The sequence below is a fragment of the Hippopotamus amphibius genome, chromosome 5, assembly GCF_030028045.1.
Source record: "Hippopotamus amphibius kiboko isolate mHipAmp2 chromosome 5, mHipAmp2.hap2, whole genome shotgun sequence".
Taxonomy (NCBI): Eukaryota; Metazoa; Chordata; class Mammalia; order Artiodactyla; family Hippopotamidae; genus Hippopotamus; species Hippopotamus amphibius.
The window spans coordinates 19,155,037-19,180,156 of record NC_080190.1 but is presented as its reverse complement, the minus strand read 5'-3'; the positions used below and the strand labels follow the sequence as shown (position 1 = coordinate 19,180,156).

The window sequence follows — 25,120 nt, the reverse complement described above, 5'->3', positions numbered from 1 at the left end:
GACTGTTCCTGCTCTCACACAAAATTTCTAGACTTTCTAGCCTTTGTAGAGTGGGATGAAATGTTTTCCTTAATGGAGAAGGTTCCAGATGCCAGCTAATGGCAGCTGTCCCAAAGCTCTAAGGGTGACTATGAGTTTCATCTGATAAAACTTTTTATTGGACTTGCTTTGCTGTCTTGATTTTGAGTAGGAATGTTTGGTCTCATCTCTGAGATATTGTTCTCTAGGGCATTGCCGTAAACTTTAAAGAATACAAAATCTGGACTTCCTAGGTGGCGCAGTGGTAAAGAATCTGCCTGCCAATGCAGGGGACACGAGTTCGAGCCCTACCCTGGGAAGATTCCACGTGCCACGGAGCAACTAAGCCTGTGCGCCTAAAAAAGAAACAAAAAAAAAAAAAAAAAAAAGAATACAAAATCTGAACTGCCTTCGCTGTGACCTGTAAGGTGCCAGTCCCCTTGAACTCTGTGACTAGACACTATAAGGAAAACATGAGTTGTGACTTTGTAGATTTTAATAGGGAAGCAGCAGTGGGAAATGGTGAGTGACTTTGGACATGTCACTTCTGGGAGTTTCTGTTTTCTTGTCTGTAAAATGTGACTTCGTGATATTGGTTGAATTAAATTAGGTAATCCACGCAAACGACCCAGCTCAGGGCCTGGCATACAGTTGGTGCTCATATGTTTGCTGCTGTTATTGTCCTAATCAAGTCTGAAAGTTAAGGCAAAAGCTGGGAGAAATGGCTTCAGCAAGAATAAATTCTTAGGACCCACGCAAATGTTAATGCCTCCTATTAGAGTAGTTTGAAGCTAAAGTTGGCTGGAAACTTCAAGAAAAGCTGAGTTTGGGGGGGAAGACTTGGTTTCTTTTGGTTCCTCTTCCTGGCCTAAATCTTCAGTACTCACCTGCTACTGTGTGTCGGGTCCATTCTCCAGTATCCTTTCTGCAGACCTGGCTACAGTTGCCTCCGATAAAAATCGTTCCTCCAGGCTCCCTGGAGGAGAGAACTTTGGACCTAGCAAGCTGCAATGCTCTTGATCTCTGAGACCCTCCTTACGGCTCAGAAAAGAAAGCAATGAGCAAGTCATATCTGGCCAGCAGGAAGTGTCTTTCACAGGAGAATGCTTGATTTCTGAGATGGGTGATGTCACCTCTCCAGGGGTTCCCTCTTCCGTCTGGTTTATACTAGGGAGATGCAGTTGCAAGAGTCCTTCATGATCCTCAGTCTGCCTGGGCAGGGGAAGCCCTGTGGAGCCCCCTCCACTGACTACCAGCTTAAGTTGGCTCCAGATGGCATCTTCTAGGCTTTGTGAGCGAAAAAGTAAAGGGGTAGTTGTTTCTCAAAATTATCTGGGAAATGATTAACCTGTTTCCTTTGATCCTTTCCACCTTGTGGGAGGACAGTCAAATAGCAAGGGTAGAGAATGCATTCTACTATTTTTGACATTGCTAAGGTAAACGGTGGGAGAAATTCAGCTGCTAGAGTTGTCCAATCCTGGTTATTTGGAGGGTAGAAGTTGTGTGTGTGTGTGTCTGTGTGTGTGTGTGTTCCTTCTATAAACATAAAGCTATTGAGTAAAAAAAGTATGGCCATTTCCTCTAACTTTTTCTTTCCTTCTTTTTTTTCTTTAGGCCTGAATTTCCTGCTGCTGTTCACAAAGATGCTGTTTATCTTTAACTTCTTGTTTTCCCCACTTCCAACCCCGGCACTGATCTGTATCCTGACCTTTGGAGCTGCCATCTTCCTGTGGCTGATTAACAGACCTCAGCCCATGTTGCCTCTTGTTGATCTGAGCAAGCAGTCAGTGGGACTCGAGGTAAGCTACCCAGCACCGTTTCAGTTTGTCAGCCTTGATCACACGCGAACTGTAACTCAAGACCTGAGGATCGCTGATGAAGGAGACAGGGGGTGGTGTGAGAAAATAAGTCTTTTAGGTTATCAAATAAACAAAACCCACAAGTCGAAACTTCTAGTCATGGTACATTTTCCTTCGTAATAACAATGAAATCACAGATTTTACTGATTTTATGATGCCAGTAATGTAGATCTGGGGTTGGCAAACTACAGCCTGCAGGCAAAATCCACCTTTTTCTCTGTGAGTAGCACACTGAGAATGTTTTTTTTTTTTTTGTATTTTTTAAGGGATATGTAAAAAATAAAATAAAAAAGAGGGATAGATCATATGTGTTCCACAAAGCCTAAAGCGAAACACAGCCCTTTACAGAAAAATTTGCTGACCCATGATCTAGATGATAAAGTCAGTACTTTTAGGGACAGGAGAACAATTTTCATTGAGACACCCAGTGTCTGAGAATGGTAAAGAAGTTTTTGAGTTAAATACCAGCTTTGAGTTAATATTCACTCTTAAAACTGACAGATATTGAACTGGGCTTTTCCCCTCAATTCTCTGACTTTTTAGCAAATCACATCGCTTCCTATATCTCTGAGCTAAGGGAAAGCTCCAAGAATTTTCTCTCATGATTTTTCACCTTCGACCCTTTTCAGAGAAAAAAAGCATTCCTATTCCTTGGCAAAGCTAACCCCTTCTGATCTTTTTACAAACTCTGTTCTTCTACTGGGGAATCTTACTCCAAGTTGCCTCCACTCTCTGCACCCGCCCCCTGCCCCCCCGCCCCGCCTTTTATTTGGAAGATTTTCAGCAGCATCTTCCTGTCCTGCTGATCCTGCTGCTTCAGGCCACCATCTCTTTTCAATCCTCCCTTTTCCCCTGAGTCTTTTTTTTTTTTCTTATTGGCTGTATTGGGTCTTTGTTGCTGCACGCGGGCTTCAGTAGTTGCAGCTCGTGGACTCGATAGTTGTGGCTCGAGGGCTTTAGAGCCCAGACTCGGTAGCTATGGTACACGAACTTAGTGGCCCCATGGCATGTGGAATCTTCCCAGACCAGGAATCGAACCCATGTCCCCTCCATTGGCAGGTGGATTCTTAACCACTGCACCACCAAGGAAGTGCCCTTCCCCTGAGTCTTTAAGACTCATTTATTGATTTCCCCTTCCGAACTTCAACCCACTGAGATCTGACCTTTATCCCCAGACTTCTCTGCATCACTCATAATCTAACTTCCAAATTCAGTGATTCTTCAGCCTCTTCCTTTCAATTACTTGACACGTCTTCTTTCCTAAAACTTCTACTTTTGCCTTTCATCATATCCTTCAATGAAATTTCTTCCTAAGAAACAAAGATTTCTTTCTTTGTCTCTTATTTCTTTCCTCTCCTCATCCTAGAGTTTCGGTCTCACCATCTCTTGATTCCTCTAAAGCAGGGGTTAGCAAACATGTTCTGTGAAGGCCGGACAGTGAGGAGTGTAGGCTTTGCGGACCACGTGAGTTCTGTTACAATTACTGAACTCTCCTGCTGCAGCAGAAGATTATGTAAATAAATATGCATGGCTGTGCTCCAGTAAAGCTTTATTTTAAAAGTGACAAGCCATGTTTGGCCCCAGATTATAGTCTGCCAATCCCTGCTTTCGATCCTCACAGCTTTTGAGAAAACCCCTCCTCTCCTATGACATGAATATGTACCTAAAAGGCTATGATACCCAAATCTGACTTTCTAGTTCTGACCTCTCCTGTGAGTTCCACTCCATCTCAGGACACTCAAGTACCTCAGGCTCCGCATATCTTTGTATTACATGCTTTCTCCCTTACACACACACAGATACACACACACACACACACACACACACACACACACCCTTTCCTGCTGCCCCTCCTCTGCTCTATCTCAGTTAAATTCGTCTCTTCTTACCCGGTTGCCTAAGTTGAAGTGAATCATCTTTCATTCGTCCTTCTTCCTCAGTCCATCTGTGTAAGTAGACAGCAAGATCCCATCTTTCTTTTCTAGACAAAGAACTTTATTTTTGATATCTTGATTTAACATGACATCTGGTGGAAATCTCCCCTGATGTTCCAGATTAAGTCAGATCTCTTGTTATAGCCTCATGGGTTACCTTGTGCTTTTATAGCCCTTATCTTGTAGTAATTTACAGTTTTGAATGCTCATTTAATCAATGCCTATGCTTCTCTAACTTTCACGAGGGTTTAACCAGGCCTGTAGCCCCTACTGCAGCTCCAGGATCTAGATCAGGGCCTGAGCCTGTAGTTCCGCTGACATTTCTACACAAATCCCTAGCTATTCCCTCCTTCTCAAGTACCCTATTCGTAAGTGGCCCACCAGAATCTTCAGTGTGTTTTCTTGCCTCTGTGTCCTCTTTTTTTTTTTTTTTTTGCATTGAAGTATAGTTGATTTACAATACTGTGTTAGTTTCAGGCCTACAGTTACAGTATAGCAATTTTTTTTGCAGATGATATTCCATTAGAGGTTATTATAAGACACTGGGTATAATTCCCTGTGCTGCACAGTAAATCCCTGTTGCTTCCTCTGTGCCTTTCTTCAGGCTGTTCCTTCACTCTGAATTGTCCTCCTTTCCTTCCCCTCTACAAAACCACATCTTTTTGGTAAATGCTTACTTATATCCAAAGTCTCTATTGAATATTATTTCTTCTCTGTAGCCTTTCTACTTGATACAGAATTGGTTGCTTCATTCATCTCCCAAAACAATTGTTATTACAGCAGGTGCATCATGGTATTATGTTTGCATGTTTTTTTCCCTTCTCACCCTACCCCAGCTCCAAAAACTCATTTATGGGTTGCTTATGGGCAGTAATTTTGTCTTACTTTGGATCTACAGTATTTGCCCGGTGACTGGAACACAGCATGCACTTGATAGATGTTTAAATGTAACATGATTTTTAAAAAAGATATAACTGTAATATTATCTCTTCCGTGTGTGTGTGTGTGTGTGTGTGTGTGTGTGTGTGTGCACGTGTACGCCTAGGGAGGTGGGGGAGATTGCCAAAAACATAAATGTGGCAATCTCTGGGTTTCTCTGATATGAAGATACCACAGTTTTGAGATTTAAAAAGTGATTGATTGAATACTAAAAGGGTCATCACTGTGACCTCAACAGTCAGTATTTATGTTCTTTTCAATTCAATCCATAAGGGTTTGGAAAGGGTGGGGAAAGACTCAGGCTTGACCTCAACTTGGTCTTGTGTCTTAGGGAGGAGCACGGAAAGGTCCTTGCCAGAAGGGCAATGACCTAACACGTTACTACTTCTCAGATGCCAAGACTATGTATGAAGTTTTCCAAAGAGGACTTGCTGTGTCTGGTAAGCCTGGCCATCTCACCTTGCCTGTAAGACCAAGGTGGGGTCTTGTTCCATACCTCTTCTTCCCTATCTCACTTCTAAAACTCTAGCTGTTTAAATGTGGTGGTCCAAGAAGAGTCACAAATACAGCGTGGAGGGGACATGAGCACAGTATCAGGATGGGTGCTGGAAACTGTGTAGTAGGACAGACTTGGGTTTGAAACCCAGTTATTCTATTTCCAGTTGTGCGACTTTGCACAAACCATTTTGCCTCTCTGAATCTATTTCTCACTTAATACAAGCAGAACCTCCTGGTCAAATTGTTGTTAAAAAGCAAACAGTAAGAAAATATTTCGATTACTTCACTAGTACATTATATTTGTTTAGGAACATGCTTTTCATAAATACACTTCCCTGCATTATAGAATCTGAGCCAGAATTAGCATTCAGACCTCCTGACTTTTTACCTTGCCCCCGCCCCCAATATCATACCACTGGCCCATGCTGCTGTTCTTAGTATCACGGAAGGTAATTATCTTTTGGACTTTCTTAGAAACATCACCACATGAACTTCAGTAGGTTCATCTGGAACATATCAAGGCTGAGTTCTTCTATCTTGCATCATTGAAGATAATGCTGGGTACACTAGTTTCCTTTCAAAATCAACAGGCTTATAACTCTCCCTATAATTTTTTCTTTTGGGTGATATTCAGACCAGGCAGAGGTTTACCTATGTGACTTCTTGTCCTTCCCTTCCCTGCTGTCTTTTAACTGTGACTACAACAACATTTAATAGCCAGTTCCTGCCGAGTGCTAGCCAGGCTCTAGTACGGCATGAATATTATCTACTTAATCTTCCTGACACTTCAAGCCTTAGTTGTTACCAGCCCCCATTTTTAAAAGCAAGGAAACAGAGACTCAGAGGTTCAGCAACATTTTGAAGGTGATAGAAAATGTTGATGCTGAAACCGAAATCTGTCTATCTGCTAGATTATTCTATTTTACGTCAGCTCTTAAGTGTTTTATAAAATTTGTTGCTCCTTCAGACAATGAAAGGGTTTTTGTAAGCAAATTTTCTATTTGAAGTCTCCAAAGGGAACTGTACTTAGTATTTCTGGCTCCACATCAGTACTGATTTAGACTTCCATGCAAATAACAAACAAAAACTGACCCAACCATTAGTTTTACTTATCTGACAACTTAAGATAGTATATAGCTAATACAATAGACTTTCCTTTGGGATTTTCCATTTTTTTAAGTTTTCTTCATTGAGCATGTGTTGTCATTGCAACTAGAAACAGGTCATTGAGCACGTGGTATGAGGCACACAAGACACGGCTTCATTTAGAAATTTTTTTTCAATACTCAATTAAAACTAAACAGATAAAGTTAAAATGGCTTCTTATGTAAGTAGGCATGAAAAATCCAGCCTGGCTATTTCCATAGAAAAATGACACATCTATTTACAACAGGGATTGAGTATATCAGCCCTAGCCTCTATCTGTAACCCCTACCCAGTAGATGCTCCAGGTTGAGAATCACCTGTGGATAATGTTTAAAATATAGATTCTCTGGCTCCACTGTGTCTTACTGAATTGGAATTCAAGTTAGTTTGACCTAAGAATATGAATTTTTAACAGGCTTTCCAGGGATTCTGCATGCTGGAGTTTTAACTCCACCTAGCTTAGGGCTCTAGTTTTGCTGAGTAGTTGTTAATGGGTGGACTCTATTTTGATGACCATTCTTAGAACAGAAGAAGATCTAAGTTGATTAAGTTAATCAAAGGCTAGGCTGTTGCCTGGTTAGGACTTTGGCTAATCAGACTGAAGCTGATTAGGGCACAGAGTTTAATGAAGCCCCAGTTGGTGCCCCTTTGGGCCAATTATTGACCTTGTTCCTTGGCCGTGAGCCTCTGCTAGTATTCTCATCAACAGGGAAGTGATAAGGAGATGCAGTATAGTTTTTCCCACCTTCATCAGCTCTGCCACTTCCTGAGTGAACCTGAAGCTGTCCAGCCCTTCATGATTGTTGGTACCATGGGGATAACAACAGTTGTTGGGAAGACCCAATGAGTTAACGTGCCTAGCACAGAGTAAGGTAGGTACCATAAATGGTATTTGTCACTGGTGATGAATGTTAGTACAAACAATCCCATTGGTAGAATACCAGTGGCTCACACTCTAGGCTGGAGCAGTGGCTGTGAACCCCTAAAGCAGGACTTGCCTGGCTTCGGGGAAAGTCTCAGCCTGAGACTGGACTTCTTCAGTATTCATGCAGCTGTTTCAGCAGAAAGATAAAGTACTAATGTTTCCTGTGGACAGTCTCCAAGTTCGTTTTTGAAAACAATATCTCTTTAATCAGAGAGGCTATCTCTTTCCTGCTTTCTTTTCTTTTCCCTCTGTCACTTAGTCTGGAAGTTCACTTATTTACCTCTGAATTCCTCATAACTTTCTCTTTGAATGCTTCCTTTTGGCAAGACTTGAAATCCTTTTGGCAATTTGGCTAGATGCTGTATGTAAAATTTCCTTCCCTTCTGTTTTTCTATTTATAACTCAGTCTCATTCTGGCTTAGATGTGGGGGCTTCTCAGCCAGCTAGGGTTGTTCCTTAACCTAATAAATATTGTAACTTCTGTGACTTCTGGGGCTGAGATTACCACTTACTCTAGTAAGTGGGCGTTCCCAGACTTAATGTAATTCTAAATATGGCTGAGTAGTTTCAACGTTAAGGAGTTTAATTCTTCTATTGTCAAAGGTAAGACAGTAAATCTAAATTGTAAAAATATTGAAGGCAAATGTACATGTGCGTACACACATGCTCCTGTGTGTACTCATGTGTGTGTGTGTTCTTGTGGTTCTTTATGAGTCTCAGTATCTCAGAAGACACTCTCATACAAATGGGCAAAGTACATTACCAGATGATTCGTCAGAGTAAATAAAACTCAACAAACAAGGGAAAAGGTCCCACTTTAATAGCTGTTCAAGAAACTTAAGACTAAAGCCATAACTTTTAAAAACTATTAAACCAGGAGACATATTAAAAAGAGACTATTTAGTGTCTATGACTTGATATGTTGCTGGTAGGAGAAAAGCAAATTGTCACAATCCTTCCACCAAGGAATGTGGTGCCAGGTATCAAGAACCTGAGCTGTCTAACCAACCACCCTCACCCTAAGCCCCTGCCACCCTTCCCAACCCAGTTATTTTGTTTAAAATACTCTATTCTAAGAAAATGTTCTAACTTGGAAATGATTGATTTGAAAATATGTATCATACCATTATTTGAGGTGTCAATCTTGGAAACAATCTCAATGCCCATAATGAGATAATTGCAGCTATACAGTAGAACTCTTCATTACTCGGCCATAATAAGGCCATTGAAATAAATATTCAGGGGACTATTTATATCAAATGGGGGAAAGAAGCAGGATACCAAAATATACATGTGGAATGAACATAACCCTGTAGAACTATCAAAGGAAGTATGAAAGAAAATAGCCTTAATAATGGTGTTTAGGTGATGAGATTATTGACGACTTGTATTTTGACTTTTTTCTAAATTTTTATGAGCACATGTTTCTTTCATTGTAGGGAAGTGCAATCCAAGATTACCCAATACAGGCTATTTGTTTACTTGTGGGCTTTTGCTTGTTCGTGTCATGTGGGCCAGTCCATACTCATGACTTTCCCCAAATGGCTGTTACCGTGGAGGTCACATATTCCAACATGAAACCACTCCTGTTTTGTAGCATTTCCTAAATATTTCAAATGTACGAGTAGTTTGCAAGGCTTCCTCTGTCTTTGAGAGCTGAGTACTTACTGCCTTTCAATTTCCTTGGCATGCAAGAGAAGCTCACATACTTACTGGATTTATCCTTTGTGTCTTGTCTCTTCCTAACCTCCTTTTACTTTTTCTTGTCCAAAGAATTTGCAACTGGAGCTGATTTTCATTTAATATTATGTTTTTAGACAATGGACCTTGCTTGGGATATAGAAAACCAAACCAGCCCTACAGATGGCTGTCCTACAAACAGGTAAGTTAGGCCCATGATTTTGGATAAATTCTTTTGCTTGGGTTGCATTCTGAGCAAATTTGGTCTCTTTTGGGTCTTGACTGCTTTTTTTTTTTCTCTTTCTACCTCTCTTTTTTGTAGGTGTCTGATCGAGCAGAGTACCTGGGCTCCTGTGTCTTGCATAAAGAACATAAACCACCACAAGAGCACTTTGTTGGCATCTTTGCTCAGAATAGGCCAGAGGTAACCACGCTGAAATTAACTGAAGGAAATGAGTCAGGGTGAAGTCTATAGACTTTAAACCCTACCCCAGATCCAGCACACTTGCTCATGACTTATCACTTGCTGATGACTTATCAAAGCTGTTTAAAGACTTCAGATTCTTTAAATACTGTTCCACTCAAAAGAGTTACAGAGCAGGACCTCTTTAATCCTAGCTGAATGTCTAGTGCTATTTGCTAGGTGACTGAACTTCTCTTACAAGCCTCCCATTCTGTGTCATTTTAAGTCAGTCTGTTGTATGAGGAAAATAAGGAAGCGATGAGGGACTGGCAAATAAGAGTTCAAGGATGATGCGGAAAGGGATGAATTCATACTAGAATCGGAACTTGCACATTGTACCTGAACTAATAACCAAGGCATCCATTGCTACTGAGACCAGCTGTAGCCATCTTCCCACAGTGAGTTGAAAGCAGATTTTAGCCATTAAGATGAGTGGAATTAAGCTTATCTTCAAGTTCAAGTCATTAGACCCAATATTCTCAGAGAAAGCCTTTGTATGTTTCAGAATCGTTGGATGCTCACCAGAGCCAGTTGCTTAACTGAAAATCCAAGAGGGTCCTGGCTGTACTTTTAGGTGCATCTACATACTTCATCTTCACCCAGCCTCCTCAAGAGATATACTTGATTCTAGTTCAGGGACTTAACACCAAACCTAGTGTCTTGGTCTACTAGGGCTGTCATAACAAAATACCACAGACTAGTGGCTTAAAACAACAGAAATTAATTTTCTCAAAGTCCTGGAGCCTGGCAGTTCAAGATCAAGATAGCAGCAGGTTTGGTATCTCCTGAGGCCTCTCTTCTTGGCTTGCAGACGGCTGCCTTCTTGCTGTGTCCTCACGTGACCTTTTCTCTAACACCCCAGTGTTTCTTCTTTTTCTTATAAGGACAACAGTTATATTGGATCAGGGCCCCATCCTTATGACATCATTTAACCTTAGTTACCTCCTTAAAGGCACCATCTACAAAAACAATTGCATTGGGGATATGGCTTCAACGTGAATTTTAGGGGGAACACAATTTAGTTCACAATACCTAGACTGACATTTAAGGCCTGCCATTAGCAGATTCTGGCCCACCTTCCCAATTCATTTCCTGTCCTTTTTTGTGCTGTCTGATATATACATAGTGATGTCATGCAATCCTATCTTTGTTCATTCACTTCCTTCTTCCTTGAATACCTTCTCTGGTGCTATTTCCATAACCAAATCCTACCTGTCCTTCAAAGCCCTGCCCAATTTCCATCACTTTTCCCAAAACAGCCCCAGACTGCCTTACCTCACCCCTGAGAGTGATTCTACCTCCTTAAGACTCCCTAATGCTTTCCATAACTCTTATGGATAGAACTTATTACACTCTCCTTTTGTTTTACAGTTGTCTCTGCACCTATCTTATCTCCTTTATTTAATTATATTTTATAGCATCAGCAGTGGCAGTCCCTAGGGCATCACAAAAAAGTGATTTTTTTTTAAACACAGAGCCACCAAATAAGCATTTGTTGACTAAATGACTGAATTACTATGTTTCCTTTTCAAAGTATACACTAGTCCTTATTTGAACTTCTCTCCACACAGTGGGTCATCTCTGAATTTGCTTGTTACACATACTCCATGATAGCTGTCCCCCTGTATGACACCTTGGGAGAAGATGCCGTCATATACATTGTCAACAAGGGTAAAACTTTGCTATTACCTTTTAACTTGATTCTTTCTTGATGCTGAGTAATCCCTCATTATCTGCTTTTGTTAGCAGACTTAGAATGCTGTGACCAGAAAAATGCTCAAGTCTCTCTTGTCCTGTAGTACTTAGGATATAATTTAGAGAGAGGTTACAAAAAGCCCGTGAGGCAGGGATATACTCAGATAGAAGGTTCAATGAAATGCTTCAAGGTAGTGTAGTATGACAGTACAGTTTAGCAATAAGACTATTTTCACCGACCACCTTGGATGAAAGACCATAAAGTGAGTAAATAAATCGCTTAATTGACTGTATCACTATGAAACTACTGGTTTAATTTCCTATTCTTGAAAATCGAAGTCAGTATAGTTCACCAGCATGTACCAATATCCATGGTGAGTCTGTAGACAAAATTACCATTGTTAGAGAAACAAATTCAAGTTCAATGGGCCAATAAGACATAGACTAGATGTTACTGTATGTCCCAGAACTAGTAGATTGAGTAGATCTATTTGAACTATAGACATAATCAGAAGGTTTCTATTTGTGTAAACAAGCATCAAAGCAAATACTAACATTAAAAGTCATAAAATGCTTGTCTGCTAAAATACCACTGCCCCCTCCTTTCCGTTCTAATCCCTCCTCTCCTCTCCCCCAAATAAAACACATTGACAGGACCACATCTATGTGATTCATACACTGTGCCTATATTCTTAAGCAGAAGGAATTTTGTGGCTCCTCTAGAACCTATAAATTGCTGGCGGCAACGCAAGAAAACTAAGTGCTTCTGTTTCAATGAAGCTTATTTATTATCGATGGAATGTTTCTGATTTTATACATTATAAAGCTGATTTACAGACATAATTTCCTTCAGGGACCCAGTAGCTTTGAAATTTTCAAAAATCTCTTCCTCTTTGCAAGACAGTCGGGTACACAGCCAAGCAGGAGGGTGAACCCTGGCTCTATTTCTGCTTTCAGCTGATATCACCACGGTGATCTGTGATACGCCCCAAAAGGCATTGGTCCTGATTAAGAATGTGGAAAAGGGACTCACCCCGGGCCTGAAACGTATCATCCTCATGGATCCCTTTGAGGATGACCTGAAGAAGAGGGGGGAGAAATGTGGACTTGAGATCTTATCCCTGTTTGATGCTGAGGTAATGGGTCTGAAGCTCAACTCACAGCTGGAAGGCTGGTCTGACACTGTGAGCAACTTACAGGACTTCTACACAGAGAGCAAGCTGTTGTTCTCCAGGGGTAGCAGGAAAGGAGTAAATGACAGTCATGCTGTGAAGCTTTGGGAATCATTTCCCCAAGACAACTCCGAAACTATGCCAATGGGTGAGGAAGGTCTGTGGCCAGCATGCGCAGACTTCTGAGTAGAGAATTTATAAATACAGAGGTTAGTGGCAGTTAAGGATATGGTCCTGGAGCCAGGCTTCCCAGGTTTGCGTTCCAGCTCCACGTACATTAATTAGGTGACCTTGAGCCAGTTGCTCCACATCTTCTTTCCCACTCTGTAAAATAAGGATGAAATAGTCCCTAACTCACAGAGGAGTTGTAAAGAATTAAATGAGAGAATATAAAGTGCTTAGGACAGTAATATAAAGTGTAGTAAGCCTTGAAATGTCAACTATTCATTTTATTCAAAATGATTTAGCAATAGTCCTAGAAGGGTGAACCTTAGGAGTCTGATGGGAAGTTTGGACATGTGGGATCTGCCCTCTTGAGTTGGTATTCTAGAGGAAAGTTGTAGTCTACCCCGAGGCTTCCACTGTGCCTGAAAGTTGGCTTCTGGGCCTGATCCATGTTGGAATTTTGGTTGTATTCCCACAGAGGTGTTCTCATGCAAAAGGGAAAGGGAGGACTGTATTTGTTCCAAGTCTGTCCATCTCAACTAATGTCTTTCTTTCTTGGTTTTCTGTTCACGCAGAATATAGGCAAAGAGAACTTCAGAAAACCCATGGTAAGTTTTCTTCTGCCTGACTTTGAGTCTTGCCATATTCAACTTTCAAAGCTCACAGTAGACTAAGCCCTTGTGCTTCCCCCCTCCAGCCTCCTGCACCAGAAGACCTGAGCATCATCTGCTTCACCAGTGGGACCACAGGTCAGTGCCCAGGAAGTTGCCCCAGAGGCCCTGCTCAGCCAAAAACATGGCTTGAGTCCCTGACCACTGGTGGGCTGGTAAATATACCCTATAATGAGACCTATCCTTAGGGCCTTATAATCTAAGACTTCTGAGTATGGATGCCCACATAGAAAAACCTAAGCATAAGCAAATCAGTTTCATTGAACACAGTGGGAGGTGTTTACATGCTATGGATTTCAGAGGTCTTAAAGATGGTATCAGAAAGTCAACTTTCTCCCCCAACCCACCACTCTCTCAATTGGACATCACTGGAATGGTTTCACTCAATCAAGATAGCCCAGGGGTAGTTCTACACAGATCACTCTGCATCCTCTTTCTCCCCTGTATGTAGCTATTAAAACTCATAATAAATTTTAACATGACCCAGAAGTTATATCCATTCTACTGTGCCCAGTTTATAAAGTGACGGCTAGGGACTATTGTTAGACCTGAAGTCTTCAATGTGAAAACAGCTGAAGGAGAGAGGCGGGTTCCTTGGAATGTTCTTTTTGACTGTGTTGCTGTCTGCAGCTGTGGCTATGCCCTGTGTGTCAGCACAAGCTAATGATGCTGTCAGAAGTAGAATCTCTGGGGACATCCATCATTCATAAGCAGAGTCATACATCATTCATAAAAAGACATGGTGACAGGGGAAGCTCTCGCCTCCCTGGAACAGAACCAGTCAAAAGGAGCTTCTCGTTTCAATGCCAAAGGCTACCTATTAGCCATTTAATGGATCTTTCCACCTCTTGTTTCCTACAGGTGACCCCAAAGGAGCCATGTTAACCCATGAAAATATCATTTCAAATGCTGCTGCTGTTCTCAAACATATAGAGGTCAGTGGTCAATTGAAAAAGAGGCTCTCGTTAAAATGTGAACCTGTCATAAGATTTTCATCTTAAAGTTAGAGGAGGCCGAGAGGAAAAAAACAGGTTGAAGAACAATAAATCTCTAGCTTTTTTTAAAAAAAAAAAACAGGTTGAAGGCCTGAGTGTGGATAAACCCTGGTGCGTCTTTGGAGTTTTGCTCTTTTAGGGTCACTGCAGATCCCCACACTCTGTGCAGTTAGGGCACCACTTAGAGTTGCACAGTGCACACCTGCACAACTGTATGCGGCAGTCCTAGAAGGAAGTGTCTAAATCTTCTTTGGAAGAGAGAGTTGCCATTAATCCAATGTTGTCTCCTTTCCGTTTCCTGATCTATAGTATACTTTTGAGCTCAACCCTGAGGACGTGACCATATCCTACCTCCCCTTGGCTCATATGTTTGAGAGGATTGTACAGGTAAGGATCCTATATTCCTAGCAGGTAAGTGAAAAAGAGGGTTCTGACTTGCTAGTCCCACATTTATTCCAAAGGCAGCTCTGCAACACTTACAATCATTTCTCTAATAGGAAGGGCAGAAGCAGGGATTTGGCATGGCTGAGTCCTAATCTTGGCATCACCCCTAACCTGCCACAGAGCCTTTTGCTGTTGAGTCTGTGTGTGCCCCATGGGGCAAATGCTTGCTTCTGCCTTCACACGGGGTGCCTGCGAGTCCAGGCGGCCCACAGCTGGGAGGTTACCACCTACCTTCCATTCTGAGCAGGGATACGAAGCATTGTTTTTTCTTTTTTCTTTGATTTGGGTTAGAATTTTTGAAAAGATCTAGGGTTAGAGAGAAGGAAGTTCCACACAGAGGGGCGGAGAAGGAGCCTTTGATCCAGGTAAGGCCTCCAGAGTGTTGAAGGTGGAGCTGTTGAGGATTGCGCATGTGCTGGGGGAGAGCTGGCCTCTGGGAGTGGACTCCACGCCTTTCAGGCTATTCTGAGGCTGATTTGAGAACCAAAAGCAAAAATGCAGGTGTTATTAGGGATGGAAAATCCTGTCTCCGGTCTCGGCCTAAATACCTCTTCAACCAGCTTATGTCTGGATGCATGAAATGCCGAAATGGAAGATTCAGTTCCTTGGGCTAAAGTGTTGATATCTGATTAAAAAATATCTACCCTAATAAGCGTATTTTTTCACATTTTACCATTTCTGAAATTGAGATGGTCTTACAATTGTAGGCATGTTCATTGGAGTGGCAGTGTTTTTTCTTAGTGCTACGTAATGAATGGTCTCCTACAAAGGATGATGCCTTAGACACTCACCCAAGCTGTGGGTGGAGTAGGGCTGGGCCTTCAGTCTCACAATCTGTCTTACCTGTCGCACCACCTTAGCAGCAGTGAGTTTCCATCCTGTCTGGGGGTAGGGTCTCAGAGTTCTGGGTACCTGAAATATCAGAGGTGGGGGTCCTGTCCAGAGAAAAGTGGCCATTGGACATCCTCAATTCTGTCTCAAATGGACCCCATCTGAAGCAGTTCTTTAGCTCTGAGCCCTGCTCTTTGGCTTTGCTTTTAGGCTATTGTGTATTCTTGTGGAGCCAGAGTTGGATTCTTCCAAGGAGATATTCGGCTGCTGCCTGATGACATGAAGACCCTGAAGCCCACAATCTTTCCCACGGTGCCTCGACTCGTTAACAGGGTCTATGATAAGGTACTAACCTTGCTTCTGCTGGGCTGGCCCTGAGCTGCAGGAGCTGTCTGGGGCTTAGGTCTGACTGAAGCTCTTAGGGACGCTACGTTGCTAAGCAACGTGCTCCACTTCCACCCCTCACCTCCTACCAGCATCCACGTACAGCCACACTTCCAAATGCAGCCGTGAAAAACCACAACAAATGAAACCCCCTTTCCTCTGGATGAGATTACTTGGATGTGATCTGGAGAAAGAGATTAATTCAGAGAGTTGGGGAGCCCCTGAAAATTCAGCTGACTTACTGGGTAGTTGTTACTCTGATTTCATAACACCAACTGGTTAGTGTGCTTCTTGCTGAAGTGCCAGGCCCCACAGTAGATATTTCATATGCATTCTATTATTTAATTTCTACAAAAGCCCAGAAAATCATGCCAACACTTACTACCCCTAAATTACAGGTGAGGAGACTGAACCTTGGAGGTTAAATAACTTGTCCAGAGTCAGATCTAATAAGGGGTCAGGCCAGAATCCCACTGCCTCGTAACAGTTTTAGCTGTCATTGTTTACTGCTCTGCTTTTCATTAAGGTTGGCAAAATGGTGATTTTTCTAATCCAAGCATTTCTCTTGCCTTCATTAGCTGAGATTCTTCCACAAAGGCATGACAAATATTTTATTTTTTCCTTTATCAGTCTTCAAAATAATGAACTGATGCCCCAGAAATCTTCAAAAATGGCCAATGAGATGTTTTCTTTGTAATATTATGAGGCTACATACATACATATAATACTAAATCAAATGCCCTAACAGTGGTACCCAATCAGCTATTTAATCAGTACTCTCAGGTAACTTTGTAGACAGATGTTGACTACCTTTTGAGGACATGCTATCTCAGTTGTCAAGAGGGTTTGCTAAGGACGAGGAATCTGGAGGAGCTGAAGCTCTGTGTGTATGTGAGCTCATCAGTATTCAGCATACCAGCACGTGAATAAGAGACGCTTTCTTATAAAGCTAGGAGGCACTATCTCTGGCTCACTGATGAATGGCCTTGGTGAGTATCTCCAGTAGGTTTCCAACTAAGAGGAGCTGTCACCCTGCAGGTACACAATGAAGCCAAGACACCCTTGAAGAAGTTCTTGTTGAACTTGGCTGTTGCCTGTAAATTCAGTGAAGTGAAAAAGGGTATCATCAGACGCAACAGTCTCTGGGACAAGCTCATCTTTGCAAAGATCCAGGTTAGTTGGGTAGATCCTGGATGAAGGCAGGTGAGTATCTGGGCTGCTCGCTGACTCAGCATACTTTGCTTTTCCTTTGATGGTCAAGTGCCTCTTTAACTGGAGAGACTTTCAAACTTTCTGTTTTCACTCACCTTTTGAGATCTCTCTGGGACAACGTTGTCACCAAAGGGATTTGGTCAAAAAGCAGAAAGTGGATTTTTCTTAGGTTCCAGCCCTCCCATTCTCTTAGGTGGGCTGTTGAGATTATAAGTAATTTGAAGGGTCCAAGAATATAAATTATTTGAGGAAATTAAAAAAAAATTACAGGTCTGGTCCCAACTCTGGACGCTGGTGACATTAATAGCTGACATTTTAAATTCTTTTCTACAATGCTGGACCCTATTCTAAGTACTTTGTAAATTGACGAGTTTCATTCTCATGACAACACCGGGTAGGTAGGCTGTTCTACCCATTTTGCAATGCAGGAAACTGAAACCAAGGGAATAGTCTTCAGCAGATCTTTTGTTTCTATTAAACAGGAAAGCCTGGGCGGGAAGGTTCGTTTCATGGTCACCGGAGCTGCCCCCATCTCCTCTCCTGTCTTGTTGTTCCTCCGGGCAGCAATGGGATGTCCGGTAAGCCAAGCACCTTTTTTTGATGACAGCTTATTTCACTTTTGCACAAATAAAGCTCACTATTTAAATAAAAATGAAAACACAAATGAAAAGCAGCAAAGAGAAAGTCAGCCAAAATCTCAAAATCAAGAGAAAGTATCTTTCCAGTCACCTCTTCATGCACAGAAACCTCGTGTACAGAAAACTTTGCACAATGATATCAGTGGTAACAAAATTTTGCCATTTGCAGCAACATGAATGGACCTGGAGGAAGTTATGCTAAGTGAAAGAAGTCAGACAAAGACAAATACTGTGTGATATCACTTACACATGGAGTCTAAAAAAATATAACAGACTAGTGAATATAACAAAAAAAGCAGCAGACTCACAGATATAGAGAAGAAACTTGTGGTTACCAGTGGGGAGGAGGAAGGGGGAATATAGGAGCAGGGTAGTAAGAGATATAAGCTAGTAGCTATAAAGGAAGCTACAAGGATATGCTGTGCAACACGGGGACTATAGCCAATGTTTTATAATAACTATAAATGAAGCATAACCTTTATTATTATTTTTTAATAAACATTGTAAGATACTTTTTTTAATAAGTTTATTGATTTATTCATTTATTTTATTGGCTGTGTTGGGTCTTTGTTGCTGCACACAGGCTTTCTCTAGTTGCAGTGAGCTGGGGCTACTCTTCGTTGTGGTGTGCGGGCTCCTCGTTGTGGTGGCCTCTCTTGTTGTGGAGCACGGGCTCTAGACACGTGGGCTTCGGTAGTTGTGGCACATGGACTCAATAGTTGTGGCTCATGGGCTTTAGAGCACAGGCTCAATTGTTGTGGCACATGGGTTTAGTTGCTCTGCGGCACATGGTATCTTCCCAGGGCAGGGATCAAACCCATGTCCCCTGCACGGGTTTGGCAGGCAGATTCTTAACCACTGTGTCACCTAGGAAGTCCCTGAAGTATAAGCTTTAAAAATGGCATCAGTGTTCTAAAATGCTTATTAAACAGTGCCACATTAACACTGCTCCCTGTCAAATAAACATCATTTTAATGGTTTTGTAATAGTTTATTGAATGTACCCAAAGAAGTAGTCTCCTATTGATGGACACCGGAGTTGTTTACCATTTTTTTTTTTTTTTTGCTGTTATAATCAAGTGATAAAGATACTTGTGTATATTTAAGCTATTATTGATTTAGGGTAAATCCTTGCAAGTGGAGATTATTGGGTCAAAGTATATGGGTTTTTTTACATGTTAATATAGATTATCACACTTCCCTCCAGAAAGGTCTTGTCTTTTTTATACATTCCTGCAAATAATGTACATGTCCTGATGTCCCCACACTTTTGCTAGTGATAGACTTTTCAGTTATTTAAATAAATATTAGCCAATTAGATACACGAAAAATCTTACTGCAACTTTGTTTCTTTTATTAACACTAAACATCTTTTCTATTGCTTACTGGCACTTGTATTTCTTTCATGAACTACTCTATTACTTCCTTATAGAAAAATGGGCAAAGGATGATCTGGTTCTCTTTCATCTTGCTTTCTTTTTTTCTTTCTTTTCTTTTCTCTTTTTTACTATTTTTTTCCCTTTTTCCTTTTTTAAAAAATTTATTTGCTTACTTATTTATTATTGGCTGCATTGGGTCTTTGTTGCTGTGTGCAGACTCTCTCTAGTTGTGATGAGCGGGGGATACTCTTCGCTGTGGTGCTTGGACTTCTTATTGCAGTGGCTTCTCTCGTTGCAGAGCCTGGGCTCTAGGCACACAGGCTTCAGTAGATGCAACACGTGGGCTCAGTAGTTGTGGCTCACAGGCTCTAGAGCACCGGCTCAGTGGTTGTGGTGCCCGGGCTTAGTTGCTCCATGGCATGTGGGATCTTCCCAGACCAGGGATCGAATCCGTGACCCCTGCATTGGCAGGTGGATTCTTAACCACTGTGCCACCAGGAAGTCCCTCACCTTGCTTTCTAAGAGTTCTTTGTATAGTAATAAAATTAATCTTTGTTGTATTAGAAATATTTTTCCTAGTCTCATCTCTTTGGACTGTATATTGCTATATAAAAATTTCAAATGTGTATGCAGTAAGTCACCTTTTCTATGTGGTTTTATAATTGTTTAGACAGGCCTCCTATCTCTCAATATTGCATAAAACTGTTTTCATCCAGATTTTCTGGTAACCTTACAGTTTTACTTTTTTGCAATTGTCTCTCCTCTACCTGTAATTTAGTAAAAGGGCTTGAATACAGATATAGTCTCATATCCCTTTTTCCCCCAAATGGCTAACTAGTTCATTCATTCGGCCAACATGCACAACACTCATCTAGTGTCCCCTATGTGTATAACCACAATCAAAAAAGGTTCTGAATTGATGCCAATGTCAGAGTTCCTCTGGTCTTTCAAACTAGCATCTTCTTGGCTGTCTTAATACCTTCCTTTCCCTCAGCTCCTAAAACCAATAGGTCAGAGGTCCTATTGCCGCACCCCTCCCAGAAATGCCTTCCTCTCCTCCACCAGCTCTGCCTGTGACAGGCCACACCCTCACTGCAGCCTGTGCACTTGTTTCCCCCAAACCCCCTCTGCAGTGAAGATTATACTTTCTACCAGGAGTTGGCAAACTGCAGCACAGGCCAAATCTGGCCCACTGCCTGTATTTATGAGTAAAATTTCAGAGGAACACAGCCATACCCATTTATTTACATATTATCTACTGCTGCTTTGGGGCTACATTGGCAGAGTTAAGTCATTGAAATAGAGACCAAGTGGCTCACAAGGTCAAAAATATTCACTATCTCGTCCTACATACAAAAAGTTTGCCAACCCCTGTTCTACACTACAGCTATTTCCCTTAAAAAAAATGCTACTCAGGTATAGTATGTTTCCATACTTTGGTCTATTTCTGGACCCTTTTGGTTTCTGAGTGAATCGACAGTTGTAAAGACTTAGCAGCTCAGGCATGAATTCAAGGTATTAGGACACTAAGTGTCCTCCAACCTCAGAGACCTTGCTTTCCTCATGTCTCTCCATAGGGCATGACCATCTCCTGCTTTATCTTAAGTCTCAAAGCGCTTCTTTGGTTTACGCAGGTGTTAGAAGCTTATGGTCAAACAGAATGCACTGCTGGCTGTACAATTACATCACTTGGGGATTGGAAATCAGGTAGGTTCTTTGTCAACTGGTCAGGAAGTGCAGTGGTTGGGAGAGGGGTTCTAGATGAACCAGGACTTAGGCGTTTAGATAACATCAATGCCCTAGATGAATGTGGCAGATGCCAAACTTGAGCTTTGGTCCAGGCCCTCCTATCTTGGCTCTCCAGCATTGGTGCCAGATGACTTTTCAATTTCTTTTAGAGTCAATTCATAAACATCTCTGAAAATATGGCTGGAATTATCCCCGTTTCACGGTAGCCGGGCTGATTCAGTGTGGTGTGTTCTAGGCCACGTTGGAGTCCCCCTAGCTTGCAATCATGTGAAGCTGGAAGATGTGGCTGATATGAACTACTTTGCAGTGAACAATGAAGGAGAGGTGGGTAGGCGGTGCCCGGCAGTCATTTTCAATCATGGTGGGGGTGTTTGTATCAGAAAAAGCACACCTGTGAGCAGGTTTGCATTTGATTCTTTTGAGAATTTTAGCGAGGAATTCAATGTCTCTGAGCCTAACTTTCCTGTCCCCCACAGTGGGGATTAAAATCTGGTGCTCTTCATACATTAGTGGAAAGCATCAAACGATTCAAGGTGATAGGAAAAAAAAGATTAAAGGTGAACGTAGGTGTTTTGTAGCAGCTTTGCTACAAAGCTGTTGTCACCACTTTGTACCATCTTATGTGCAGATCTGCATCAGGGGCACCAATGTGTTCAAGGGGTACCTGAAGGACCAGGAGAAGACAGATGAAGCCTTGGACAAGGACGGCTGGCTGCACACAGGAGATATTGGTCGCTGGCTCCCGGTGGGTGTTTCTTCAAAACTTGACAGGGGAATAGATTTGCTCAAAGACAGAGGAATATTATGTGACGTTTCCAAAGAAGTGTAGTCTGTTTTATTGTTGTTGTTGTTGTGATTTTTACTTTTCTTGAGGCAGAAATTGTGATAACTCCATGGGCCTATCGCATTTGCCTTTTATGAGTTTCAAAGGGATAAGTTTCTTTCCACTTAATATATAGAGACATATCAAAACCAGGATGCAGGATTTCTAAACCAGGTGTATGCAGAGGCTAGTTTTTGCTCCCTCAATGACCTTCACAGCTTCTCTTGGTGGAAGACACCGAGGCTTTTTTAAAGCATAGCTTGCTGACAGTCATCAGCAGTAAGTAGTCTGTCAACCCCATCTGTTTTCCTAAGAGCAGAGGAAATTATTGCATGGTAATGATGCAGCCTTAGAACCCCTGTGGGGATTTTCCAAGAGCTTTCCTCTCTGGAAAGTTTCTGTCTACTACGTGCTGGGAGAACGGGAACATAAGTAGATTGAAAACTTTCTTCTTGCTCAATATTCTCAAGATTTAAGTGACATTCAAGGAATGTTTGACAAGATTTCTAAGAACACTGGTCCTAATGATGTGTTCTCACACTAGAGTTATAAAGGACTGAGGCTTATGAGTCACTTTCCGATAACATCTGTTAGGCTGAACTGATGGCTAGTTTCTTGAGTCAGCCTTGTTGATGGTTTCAGAGTTGGTTCAGTCTATTGCCCTATTTAGGGTGTGATCATGTGGACTGTATTTGCCTTGTCCCAATTTTACAATTCAAATCCCTAAAAACCTAAGCTCCTCAGACCAATTAGCCCAGAGAAATGAAGCTGCAAATGACCTCTGGTGGCTGGTCCGAGAGCCCTCCCTGGCCCTGCTTCTGTCCTAACAAGTGCAATTTCTGACTTGCTTGATAAGCAGTGACGCAGTGGAGCTGTAGCGTCTGCTCTCAGATCTAACAGGAGGAATACAGAAAAGGGAGTCAAGGAGGGGGAGGTCTAATTCAGAAGTCTTAATAAAAGATAGCACCTTCCCTATTACCGAGAGTTCTGGAAAAGGAGTGACTGGAAATTAAGTTGGATATTCAGAGCTGCAGAATTTCTTCGTCGGATGAGGCAACCATCTTCACAGTCTCAGCGGGTCCAGGGGACTTTTTCTGAGGCTGCCCACTGACTCTTCATAGACACATGCAGTATAGACAGGTTTTGTGGAAAGCTGCCTTCCTCCCCTTTACCCAAAGCCAAGACAGAGAAATGAAAGATTTCCCAAAAGTCAATGGAGAGGTCAAGTTTAAAGAAGGAAGATTACCTCTGACGTCACCTCTCTTCATTGACATCACTCAATAGGGTTCAGAAACACTGACACTGTTATCTCTCTGTCTCCTGTAGAATGGAACTCTGAAGGTCATTGACCGAAAAAAGAACATTTTCAAGCTGGCCCAAGGAGAATACATTGCTCCAGAGAAGATAGAAAACATCTACATCAGGAGTAGCCTGGTTTCACAAATTTTTGTACATGGGGAAAGCTTACGGGTAATATATATTGTCTTAATGATAGCCAGTTTCAGGCACAGACCATGCCAACTTTTGTAGCTACAGGAAATCTGTATAGGTAGATTTAAAGATGAGAATATCTGAGCTTACAAAACTAAAGAAATGAAGCCATACTCCAAACCTCAAATAAGGCACTATAAATGAAAAAAAATCCTTTGAAACTATGATAGACTCTGTACAATTGTTAAAAGTTACACTAAGGGGTAGCCATTCAGTAGAAGAGCCCCAAGTTACACTTTGTTTCCGCTACAATAGGAGTTCCTCTGGCACAAACTGTCTTACGTATACCTCACTTCAACTTAGCTTCTTGGGAGTGGGGGAGGGTTCATATGGACAGGTTAGAAATACTTTAAGCTTACTGTTGAGCACCACTTCTTTTTGGACAATCATGTCTGAAAAGAACATTTTTGTAGCGATATTGAGTGGAAAAATGCGATTAGAGTTCCATGAGGGTTTGAAATATATGGAGAGAAAATTGTAGGACGCCAGTCCTGAATTTCAGGGCTTGGGAACCGTCATGTATTATGATGTAATGCTGCTTTCTTTCCCCACTTGGGGGCAGTGCTGCGCTAGTTCACACGCCTTTATCTCCTTTCCAGTCAATCCTAGTGGGAGTGGTGATTCCTGACCCTGATGTGCTTCCCTCATTTGCAGCCAAACTCGGGGTGAAGGGTTCTTTTGAAGAACTGTGCCAAAACCAAGTAAGTCTCACTTAGGAAAGCCTGTGTACTCATAGGCCCTTCGTGGGAGAGGGATGCCCCCCCCCCACCCCCACCCCAAGGCTTCCCAGAGCCTCCTCTCTGCAAGAACAGACTCTTGCTACATATGAATTAACTGGTTTTATTAGACTGGAGGATAGGGTAGGGGAGTTTAAAAACAACCACCAAAATCCCTATTCTTTCTATAGTAACATGGGCATGGTAGAAAAAATAATTGGAAAATGGGGAATTAAATAATGTCATCCAGAGAAAACCCCTGTTGCCATTTAGATTTACTTTTTCTTCTCATTAATTTTTTTCTTTGAGCAACATTTCGGTATCACGTGCGCTTGCACATACTCCCGTATCCTGCCTTTTTCCTGATGAGCTTAGTAGGCATTCTGAATTGGTTCACTCTCACCCTTTCCTTTAGGCTCTTTTTCAGCGGCTCTAAGCTACATTTTATCTTCCTAGGTTATAAAGAAAGAAATTTTAAAAGACTTGCAGCAAATTGGGATGGCAGGTGGCCTTAAATCCTTTGAACAGGTATGCACTGCTCATGTTATCCTGGTCTCTCAAGTCATCCTAGAAAGTTTTAAAGTTTGCATTGATAATGGGGTTTAAAAGTACAGTTTCCAAGGAACTGATGTGAGAGGGACTATTAACCCATTAACAACAAATGGCAGTGACCTTGGCATTTACCTGTGCAGTCCCTTCACACTGTTCATTATTCATTCCCCTTCTCCACTCGTGTCTTTGCCAAATCATTGTTAGCGTGTGAGAAACGGGCATGTGTTACTATTCTCTTTACCCTCCCACTTCATCAACTCATCAATAAGGGGAAGTATTCTTTAAGGTTCTTCACATAGCACTTAGAGGGCTCTGCAGCACAGTCCAAATCACTAATAAACATGTGCATCTTCTCTTCCAGGTCAAATGCATCTACCTTCACTCAGAGCCATTTTCCACTGAAAACGGGCTCTTGACACCAACCTTGAAAGCAAAGCGGGGAGAGCTTGCCAAGTACTTTCGGACTCAAATCAACAGTCTGTATGAGAATATCCAGGAGTAGGTTAAGGTACTTACGGCAGCAAGGGGCTCGGAGGTAGCCTGCCTTGTGGGAATATGGATTAAAAACTAGCCTTACGTTCATTTTTTGGTCTTTCCTCCTGTCTGTTGTTTCACCAACTAAATTATAAAACCATAGTTTTAGGGCTTTTTAAAAATATTAAGTGAGAGACTTACCATGTGGAAGTGTAGCCTTGAATTAAGTAACTCTTGTCCTTGCCTTCTTAAAAGCTGCTGACATTTA

The 25,120-nt window shown here is 41.9% G+C and overlaps 1 protein-coding gene across 4 annotated transcripts in view; it reads left to right on the top strand.

The window, feature by feature from the left end:
* ACSL5 (acyl-CoA synthetase long chain family member 5) overlaps positions 1–25,120 on the top strand; it is a 76,104-nt gene that overhangs the window by 50,215 nt on the left and 769 nt on the right. For 3 of the 4 annotated variants that reach the window (XM_057734408.1, XM_057734407.1, XM_057734409.1), the window contains 20 exons: positions 1,633–1,817; positions 5,082–5,190; positions 9,137–9,201; positions 9,322–9,423; positions 11,034–11,133; positions 12,115–12,293; positions 13,070–13,102; positions 13,192–13,243; positions 14,027–14,100; positions 14,470–14,547; positions 15,646–15,780; positions 16,858–16,992; positions 17,514–17,609; positions 20,682–20,754; positions 21,032–21,120; positions 21,425–21,541; positions 22,946–23,089; positions 23,710–23,811; positions 24,283–24,354; positions 24,740–24,886. In XM_057734408.1, coding sequence (XP_057590391.1) covers positions 1,662–1,817; positions 5,082–5,190; positions 9,137–9,201; positions 9,322–9,423; positions 11,034–11,133; positions 12,115–12,293; positions 13,070–13,102; positions 13,192–13,243; positions 14,027–14,100; positions 14,470–14,547; positions 15,646–15,780; positions 16,858–16,992; positions 17,514–17,609; positions 20,682–20,754; positions 21,032–21,120; positions 21,425–21,541; positions 22,946–23,089; positions 23,710–23,811; positions 24,283–24,354; positions 24,740–24,880 — 2,052 coding nt within the window. In that variant the 5' untranslated portion in view covers positions 1,633–1,661 and the 3' untranslated portion in view covers positions 24,881–24,886. The remainder of the gene's footprint in view (positions 1–1,632; positions 1,818–5,081; positions 5,191–9,136; positions 9,202–9,321; positions 9,424–11,033; positions 11,134–12,114; positions 12,294–13,069; positions 13,103–13,191; positions 13,244–14,026; positions 14,101–14,469; positions 14,548–15,645; positions 15,781–16,857; positions 16,993–17,513; positions 17,610–20,681; positions 20,755–21,031; positions 21,121–21,424; positions 21,542–22,945; positions 23,090–23,709; positions 23,812–24,282; positions 24,355–24,739; positions 24,887–25,120) is intronic. The other variant, XM_057734411.1, reaches the window with a different exon arrangement.